The sequence below is a fragment of the Eptatretus burgeri genome, chromosome 13, assembly GCF_056783735.1.
Source record: "Eptatretus burgeri isolate ZD-2024b chromosome 13, Ebu_testis_v1, whole genome shotgun sequence".
Classification (NCBI taxonomy): domain Eukaryota; kingdom Metazoa; phylum Chordata; class Myxini; order Myxiniformes; family Myxinidae; genus Eptatretus; species Eptatretus burgeri.
This window is the reverse complement of record NC_140973.1, coordinates 72949083-72959328: the sequence shown is the minus strand read 5'-3', so window position 1 is coordinate 72959328 and position 10246 is coordinate 72949083. Positions and strand designations below refer to the sequence as shown.

The 10246-nt window shown below is 46.1% G+C and overlaps 1 protein-coding gene across 1 annotated transcript in view; it reads left to right on the top strand.

Annotated features, from left to right (window-relative positions):
* Positions 1–9760, top strand: part of LOC147014759 (uncharacterized) — a 45685-nt gene extending 35925 nt beyond the window's left edge. Inside the window, exons 7-8 of the mRNA XM_085850613.1 lie at positions 5152–5283; positions 8494–9760. Of these exons, the coding sequence (XP_085706739.1) occupies positions 5152–5283; positions 8494–9659 (1298 nt within the window). The 3' untranslated portion in view covers positions 9660–9760. The remainder of the gene's footprint in view (positions 1–5151; positions 5284–8493) is intronic.
* Positions 9761–10246: the final 486 nt, after the last annotated feature.

Below are 10246 nucleotides of genomic sequence, written 5' to 3'. Positions count from 1 at the left end.
CTGCCACAAGCGGACGTGTTTGTAATCGCCCTGCCACAAGCGGACGTGTTTGAAATCGCCCTGCCACAAGCGGACGTGTTTGAAATCGCCCTGCCACAAGCGGACGTGTTTGAAATCGCCCTGCCACAAGCGAACGTGTTTGAAATCGCCCTGCCACAAGCGGACGTGTTTGAAATCGCCCTGCCAGAAGCGGACGTGTTTGAAATCGCCCTGCCAGAAGCGGACATGGTTGAAATCACCCTGCCACAAGCGGACGTGGTTGCAGTGTGGTTGGCGCTGTGGTGGGGATGGCGTGGTTGTTGAGATGCTGTTGTGGTGGTGAAGGTGGCGTGGTTGTAGTGGTGTCGTTGAAGAGATGCTGTTTGTTTGAAATAAAAGACAGAAAAGAATAACGGCTAACTCAAAGGTTCACAGCCCGGTACACGAACAAAACCCTTTATACATCGGTGGGGAATTCTAACCTGGAACACACACGTACCGAAATAACTGACCTCTCGGGAACCTGCATGGTGTTCTGTGAATTTCCACAACCGTAACTAACTATATATATATATATATATATATATATATATATATATATATATATATATATATATATATATATATATATATATATATATATATATATATATATATATATATATATATATATATATATATATATATATATTGTTGAGGATTCAGCGATGGTGGGATTCGTATCTGACTCTTGACCCCAGTGTTAAGAATTCGGACATCACTTAACAGCACCGCCGTCTCCGGGGTTATAACGCCGGCTGGTTCGGCACAATTCTCGGGTTACGCGCCTCAGATCACGATACCAAATTACACCTGTGCCTTGCCAGCTGGGGGAATAGACCCTGGTTACAGACTGGTTTTGTCTGAGGCCGAGCAAATTCTGCCAGTCTGTAACCATTTTGGTTTTATATACCAATCGAGTGAATTGTTTCTCAGCACGGCACGAATAATTCAAGTCGGCAAATCTCGTATAACTCAGCCAGATTTATTGGGGACACATCAGGGAACACAACACAAGCAAAGCATTCACGACAATGTTATAATTAATTGATAACCTGTTCTTTACTAGGGAGCTATGGGTTTCGAAGGGAACCCTAGCGAGATAAACCTTGGACAACATGCAGACAAGAAACAGAGTACTTGGTGTTGCCTCATGGACGAGAGGAAAATGTTAAAGGCACGTGCAGCTCATGACAAGTCGATGTCAACGGATTCGAGTGCCCACGCTCAAACGCCGCGTGGCAAAATGGCAGCATCGTCCTCCTTTTGTCGCACCGCCCACGCACGCAGCCTTAGCGCGTTCAGCCCCCGTAAGGTCAACGGCACAAAACGAAAGATCTATGGTATGCTCCAGCTGGCTTTTCACAAAGTCCAGCATACAAGTCCGGGCCTGGCCTGTTCACCAGGTTAGGCCAAATTGGGGTGTTGGCCACCACAGGCGGATCGATGGGACCACAAGACGTGGCAGGCCATGCCGTGAATAAGGACAGAGGATCCGTGGTTTGACGCAGGTTGAACCTGTCTGACCTGCTCATAAAGTCGATCGCCAACTCACACAGCAGCCAGGTTCTCTCAAAGTAAATTGCAACCTAACCCTCAGGTTCAGTTCCTCCAACTGCCGTTCACCTGGCTCGACACTCGTCGTTTCTCTGTTGCCTTCCCGGCTCTCGCTCGCCTCCCAGTCGACTGCAGACAGACCTCCTGCAGTCCCTTCCCTGCCTTTTCTTTCGGCTCGCTCTTTACGAAAAACCGATCGCGCCACCTTGGCGCTCAGTTTCACCACCACCTTCCCGGCGCTCGCTCCTCTCAGTTTCACCACCGCCTTCCCGGCGCTCGCTCCTCTGTTTCACCACCGCCTTCCCGGCGCTCGCTCCTCTGTTTCACCACCGCCTTCCCGGCGCTCGCTCCTCAGTTTCACCACCGCCTTCCCGGCGCTCGCTCCTCTCAGTTTCACCACCGCCTTCCCGGCGCTCGCTCCTCTCAGTTTCACCACCGCCTTCCCGGCGCTCGCTCCTCTCAGTTTCACCACCGCCTTCCCGGCGCTCGCTCCTCTCAGTTTCACCACCGCCTTCCCGGCGCTCGCTCCTCTCAGTTTCACCACCGCCTTCCCGGCGCCTGCTCCTCTCAGTTTCACCACCGCCTTCCCGGCGCTCGCTCCTCTCAGTTTCACCACCGCCTTCCCGGCGCTCGCTCCTCTCAGTTTCACCACCGCCTTCCCGGCGCTCGCTCCTCTCAGTTTCACCACCGCCTTCCCGGCGCTCGCTCCTCTCAGTTTCACCACCGCCTTCCCGGCGCTGCGCTCCTCTCAGTTTCACCACCGCCTTCCCGGCGCCCGCTCCTCTCAGTTTCACCACCGCCTTCCCGGCGCTCGCTCCTCTCAGTTTCACCACCGCCTTCCCGGCGCTCGCTCCTCTCAGTTTCACCACCGCCTTCCCGGCGCTCGCTCCTCTCAGTTTCACCACCGCCTTCCCGGCGCTCGCTCCTCTCAGTTTCACCACCGCCTTCCCGGCGCTCGCTCCTCTCAGTTTCACCACCGCCTTCCCGGCGCTCGCTCCTCTGTTTTCACCACCGCCTTCCCGGCGCTCGCTCCTCTCAGTTTCACCACCGCCTTCCCGGCGCTCGCTCCTCTCAGTTTCACCACCGCCTTCCCGGCGCTCGCTCCTCTCAGTTTCACCACCGCCTTCCCGGCGCTACGCTCCTCTCAGTTTCACCACCGCCTTCCCGGCGCTCGCTCCTCTCAGTTTCACCACCGCCTTCCCGGCGCTCGCTCCTCTCAGTTTCACCACCGCCTTCCCGGCGCTCGCTCCTCTCAGTTTCACCACCGCCTTCCCGGCGCTCGCTCCTCTCAGTTTCACCACCGCCTTCCCGGCGCTCGCTCCTCTCAGTTTCACCACCGCCTTCCCGGCGCTCGCTCCTCTCAGTTTCACCACCGCCTTCCCGGCGCTCGCTCCTCTCAGTTTCACCACCGCCTTCCCGGCGCTCGCTCCTCTCAGTTTCACCACCGCCTTCCCGGCGCTCGCTCCTCTCAGTTTCACCACCGCCTTCCCGGCGCTCGCTCCTCTGTTTCACCACCGCCTTCCCGGCGCTCCTGCAGTTTCACTTCCTCCTTTCTTTTGGGGTGTGCCCCTTTTCTCTAGGCCACACCCTCTCAGCCGACTGGGCGGGCCCTCGTCCGGAGAGGGGAAGGAAGAAGAACCTCTCTGTACACCACCATGCACGAACAATGGACAGCCTGCTACATCTCCCGACACATGTAACGTCCAATTACCGAACAACCTGGCTAAACATGCATTTAATGGGGGATTTGTGCTAATCCTATATTTAATAACACACTCAGGGCCATTTCCACAATTATATATGCAGAACTGTGCAAAAGTTTGGGTTATCTTCACTTTTTTGATGTTATTCCCCATTAATCATTTGTGGAAAGTTAGACGTGTGTAATTATCTGTCGATGATTCAAATATCTGTGAAAGTCATTTTGATATCGGTTACCTTCAAGTCGATAAAATAAATTTAGGAATTACCCAAACAATTGTACAGCATACAGCCAAAGAAACTGGAGAAAGCATGACAGGTTGTTAAATAACAAAAGAAAACTGTTCACATAAAGAAAATGTCCATCAATTCCGTTTGGTGCTCCTGAGCCAAGTATGAAAATAACTCTTGGTGCCTTGCATTTAGATGTGCTAGTGGTTCCCTGATGCAGAGAAATGCAACAAATGATCGGGAAAATTGAAGTGACTACCTGTTGTTGGTTTGGAAACATCGGTGCTGTTTGTTCTTGCATCAAGAAAGTGTTGAAGGAAACTATCACCTGGTCTTTGTCTCGTCTCTGTGTTTTGCTATAGAGTGCAGCTGATGCAGTAAATGATGCTCGATTAAGTGCAGTTTGTGGTCTAATTTAAGTTTGCTTTTAGATCCTTAAATGGATGTGGTTATTTTGATGAAAGTTCAGGTGTTGCAGTACTTGCATGAACACTTGGAAGTGCCTGGTTGGAGATTGGTTCGCAACGATCTTTTAATTAAGTATTTTCCGATTACTGTCCCGTTTTAAAAAATAAAAATATAAAAAGTTCTGAAATTTGAAGAAAGAATTCCATTATTTAACTTTTCCTTGCATCACCTTACCAATCTCGCAATCAAAATCATAATCGAAAAAAAACTTCAAATTGTGAAACGATCCAAAAACCATTTTGATCTTTCCACAGGTGCATGGAGGAACGAAACAACAAGAGATAGCAAGTTTACAAACTACAAGAAGAGGGTATTGAGTAAAGTGGGAGGTGGATGAAAAAGAGGAATAAAACAAAATCGAGCAACAATGGCCTGGAGCGGAACACAGTGGGAAAGAATCGGCATGTGTTGAAGAAATCATTGATGTGGATGAGTGAGCACTGTTGATTGTAAGAGGAAGGCTAGGACATTGAGGTCATGATCAATGGTACATTGGAAAGACTAATGTGAGGAGGATGACATGGGGAGACATTTTCACCATCGGGAGAATCGTGGGACAATGAATCTCGGTGGATAACCAGCCTGGCCTTTTAGGAGGGTAATCAGGTAAGGTTTCTTGAAAAATGTGTGTGAGCTGGCTGACTTGGGGGTGGTTGGGTCAAGCACTAGGAGCAAAGCCAGATGCAAGCCTGTATAAAATGGAGAACCCACCAACTTTCCATCGGTGGAATAGCGATGGTCTCTTGGAATAGACCTCCTGCCTTGTTAGGCCTCTAATGTTCAATGATGTCATCCCACCCTTGAAAGTCCTACCTTCTGACCTTTTGCAGTCTAGTCTCACCCCCTCCCCTTGATGTGAGTCATTTGTTTTCATTATCCTCCCTTGACTTCTCTTTCACTCCTTTGCTCCAATAGAGGGTAGTGCCCAAAATGTCAGCCTCACCTTGTTTATCATGGTAGTAATCTTGTACTTAACTTATTTTTGTGGAAAATGCATTGTTCCATAAGTGTGGAGTACAAATGTTATCCTTATTTCCTTGCATCACCCCCTTTCCTCCCTCCTTTCCCCCTTGCTGCCCCATTACTCCACTTTCTCTTCATCGTCAACCTCCTAACTCATTCTCTCACTACCAATCCACCACCGCTCCCTGGCTAATGGAATTATTTGCTCCACAGATGAGATGAATTCAGACGCCAAATATGTTTTGTATCTTCAAGAAGACGTGTCGAGCAGCATTGACTGTGATGTGGAGGTAAAACCCATTATGAAAAAAAACGATGAAGACTCAGTGTTACCATTTCAGACCGGTAAGAATCTGTTTGAGAATAGATTTATAGCAAGCTTTAATCATGTTTAGCATGTTTTAACACCACGAGGTGGTTCAAACATATTTGACTCGTGTTTTGAGATCATGTTTAGCAAATTTATTGGAGTTTTCTGAGTGGATCGGTGATACGGGAGAGATCTTTGTGTATTCAATCGCGTCTACTCACGTTCCACGCCAGCGAGAACTGGTTTGAGAACTTCAAAATCGGCTTGTTGCAGCTTGTAGAATGGCTGGTAGAATAGCTAACTGCATTTGACACTGGCTTAGTGATAGGGAGCAAAGAGTGGCTGTGAGTGGGAGGCTATCTGACAATAAGTAGTCTGGTACCACAGGGATCAATAGTAAGACTGTTATTACCTCGTCACCAAAGGTGGACGGAGGTTGTTTTCACCTCTGTCTGTGAGCTGGATATCTCAAAGTTATGGACGGATTCGGCCGAAACTTGGTGGACAGGTTGGGTGTGTGATGACAAATCGATTGTGATTTTGGTGAAGATATGGATTTGGATACAAGAATCTTTTTTTGTTGATTTTACACCATTGAGAGATGGGGCCAAAAACGATATGTAGCATGGTATTTCAAAAAGTTGTGGACGGCTTGTGACAAAACTTGGATGAGTTTGTTCGGTGCTGAGAACAAGTCGATTAGATTTTGGTTAAGGTCTGGATCCAGATTCGGTCTATCAGTGGGATACGAAATACAAACTGTTCAGCCTGGCGGAGGTATGGGATCTACTTGGTGCAGTTCCAGTTATTCATAATGTACATCAACGATTTGCATGGGGTTAACAGTCAGCTTCCTAAATTTACAGGTGATACTTGGCTCGGAGGTAAGGTGGGGGGGGGGGTGGGTGGGTGATCACATTCAGAAAAATAAATACTTTCATAAATTGGTCAATGGATTGCCAGATGCAGTTTAATAGTAAGAATAATGAAAATGGGGTTTACATCATGTTTGAGGTATGTGATGAGAGGGATTTAGGGATTTCAGTTGATAAGGGGTTAGGGGGGATAAACAGCATAATGCCAGGTAGCAGGGGGTTAGGTAACGGTAAAGCTATAATAAGATTTTAATTGAAGGGGGATTAATCAAGAGGTAGTGTTAACAATACAGGAATATATTGAGGCTTTATCTCGAATATTGTGCACAGTTCTGGTCACCATATCTGAGGAAGGTCATAACTGCCATCGAGAGGGTTCAGCATGGAGTGACTAGATTGATTCCAAGGCTAACGAGACTATGCTATGTGCAGCATCTGAAGGAGACGGGAGATTTTAGGTTGGAAAGGAAATGGTTATGAGACTATAATTATGAAGGATAGAGAGGTAACATAAATGCAAAATGGACGTTGAACAGTGATAGCCTAACAGGAAGGTTAGGACAGTCGTAAGGTTGGGGCCTTTCACTCAGTAATTGATGCATAGAAAGGTCTCCCAGGAAAGGTAGTGACAATTGGGGAAGTAGGGTTGCATAGATATTTGCAAGATGAGTAGCTAGTTTGAGTATGGATGGATGATTGTGTTGTGATTGTGATATCTGGGGATGTCCCATCAAAAACATTTTGCTGTTTCGGTTTGTTGGTTCCTCACCCGACAACCCACATGGGCAATGACCTCCTCATGTGTACAAAATCCTTGTCGTCCTTTCCAGTTATTTTCACCTCCCCTCGCTTCCAATTCATTAGTTCGCTGCCTTTCCATTCCTTCCCTCAACTGTTTGTCTTGATTAAAATGTTAGATTAAGATGAGTCTGTATTTTATGCTCGGACTTTTTCCTGTTTGAGTATGGGCCCATCAGAATCATGCCCGATATGGTTTGGAATATAATGTTTATTTATTGTGCACTGTGACTGATTTATATTAAATATTATGAGGGGATGTTGAAAAGTCAGGCCTCTGATTCTTTCTTCAAAACAGATAAAGATATTTGAATGAAACATACAGATACTATTATTGATCTTTATTCTACCATGGTGCAAATTTATTTCTCAATCTAACCACCACTACGGTCTACACGTTTCCACCAACGTCCATGTAGGTTCTTGATGCCGTCACGAGAGAAATGTGCATCCTGCTGATTTAACCAGCGCTTCACAGTGACCTTGACATCGTCAGAAGAAAAATATTCTCCACCAAGGTGTGGAAGAGAGCCATCTGCATGCCAGGATGAACCCTCTGAATCCTTACCTTCAGTTTCTTGCGTTTCATTGCAACACTCTGAGTTCATGCCGGTATCCTTTGGCATGAATTCCAAATGGACTAGCCCTTTCACGTCCCAAAAATCCGAAAGCGTGACTTTCCTGACAGATACTTGGGTGTTCATTAGTTATTTATTTATTTTAAAATCATTTTTTGTGGTGGTACTCCATTGACCATCTACTACTTGGGATCGTAATGGTATACCCATCATCAAGCAGGAATTGGTCATCTCCATGTTCATAGTAAATCAGCTCTGCACGCACTGCACTAACAATGTCATGCTGACCTTTGCCATCTTGACTCTCATAGCACTGAGACAGCTTGTGTCAATCACGAGATTTCGCACCCATTGGTTGGAAGGACTAATGTGCAGACTGTGCTTTATTTCATGAGAATATCTTAACCTGTTTTGGTAGAAAAAGAATTGGAAACATTACTTTTCAACATGCCCTCTTAGTTTAAAATGGTACCTTGTTGGAAACACCTTCTTTCCAACCATTACAGTAGTGAATTTAGGATGACAGGACAATAAATGGGAGTGCCCTGCGGTGTAGTGCGAGCGTCAACCACTTAGGACATCTGGGCCAAAGGTGTGACACGGGCTTTGCAGTTGGGTCTAAACTCTGGGAATGCAACATTACTTTTACGGCCTTTGTTCAGACTCTTTTTTTTTAGGTTTAAAATGCGTTGCTTCAACTTCGGGGTTGGGAATTCAAACACCCCTCTCTGCAAAGTTCTTGTTACAGGTGTAAAGGAGGTGTTTGCCTTTGTCACCGTTCTCCTTGAGGCTATTTAATGCAAATATCATGTTGACCCCAAAGTAATATTTCTACTTTCACAATATATATATATATATATATATATATATATATATATATATATATATATATATATATATATATATATATATATATATATATATTCAATTGTTTTTTTTTTTTTGTGTGTTTGTTTTTTTAACAAGACCCCTTTGTCATTGTGCAATTTTGCAGAGTTGAAAGTTCAGTTGGCCTGTTCGGAGACATCTGCAAGCTCCTGTCCAGATGACTTGCAAAGCTCCAACGAAGTCCTCGATCAACATCCCTACTCCAAGCCGGCAGAGATGCAGCCGAGGCAGACCATTTTGGTGCTGGTGAAGGAGAAGGGTTGTCAAAATAATTTTGAGTGCACAACTTGTGGCCGTGTTTGTTACAATAAACCGGGTTTGATGTCCCATCTTAGGACCCACACATATCCCACTCGTTCTCAAGATAAGCAGTGCGAGTGCAAGAAATGTGGTAAGACCTTCACATGTAAATCCCAATTTGTTAATCACTTCAGAAGTCACACAAATGAAAGACCTTATGAGTGTGAAGTGTGCAAAAAGGCATTTAAGTGCAAATCTCACCTCACGAGACATGTCAGGCGCCATTTGGGTGAGAAACGGACTAGGCAGCATGCATGTTCAATATGTGGTAAAGCTTATCTCGAGAAATCGAGTTTGCTGACTCATTTAACATTTCACACCAACGAAAGGCCTTATGAATGTGAGCATTGTGGGAAGCACTTTCGCCATAAGTCAGCATTGATAGTCCACGAAAGATTTCATTCCGGTGAACGGCCATTTAAATGTGGGTATTGTAGCAAGGCTTTTCACCAGAAATCAGGCCTGGTAGTCCATGAAAGATTTCACATGGGTGAGCGACCGTTTGAGTGTGAGCAATGTGGCAAGGCCTTTCACCAAAGGTCAGGCTTGGTGGCGCATGAAAGATTCCACTCTGGGGAACGCCCGTATAAATGCGAGCAATGTGGTAAGGCCTTTCACCAGAAATCAGGCCTCGTGACGCACCAGAAGTTTCATCTCGGCGCGCGCCCTTTTGTGTGCCACGAGTGCGGCGTCGCCTTCCATCAAAAATCGGGCCTAGTGAGGCATATGCAGAGCCATACAGGTGAAAAGCCTTTTAAGTGTGCACGGTGTGGAAAGGGCTTTCAAAGGAAAACTCTACTCGATGTGCACGAAAGTCGCCATTGTAGTGAGATTGCGATTGAGGAACCGTGCCCTGATGGCATGAAGACCACTGTGCAGACTGTGACTATACCAGGAATTTTGATTCCGACCAATGCTGCTCCCTTCACTAATCTCACTATTACCTTTCATGAAGAACACTTGGTGCCGTAGTGCACCCTGTATGATGCAGCTTGAACATCTTCCAGAACCAATCATTAAAAGATGAGTTGAAGTTAAATGAAATATGTCACAGAATAAACAATTAAAATATCGGGAGTTGTACAAAGATTCATATTTTGATTAACATATGTTAAGGTTTTCGAAGTAGCCAAACCAAGCTTTAAAAACATAAACTTTAAGGGTATTGTAGAGAAGAGACCAAGTGGTGGTGATACTTGGCTTGCCATTAGTCGTCCAGCGTTCAAGTTCGGCTGAAGGCGCCAGTCTTGAGGATTTGGATGCAAACCTTCTGGAGCCTGAGCAAGTGTCGGAATAATTACAGCACCGTTGCATTGTAAATAAAAACATAACTGGCTCGGTAATGACTTTCAGAATAGGTTTAGTCAAGGTTCGGGACTATTTCATACATTGTGCAACTTTGAACCCCACCCCCCCCCCCATACCTCCTCCCCATAATGCATTGCACATGACTACCCCCTTCCTTGCATCTCTTCTCCATCCTTTCCCTTCTCTTGTCTTACCACACTTCCTTGCCCCTTCTCTTTCTTTTTGCAACTTAACTCCCTGCCCCTACCAGA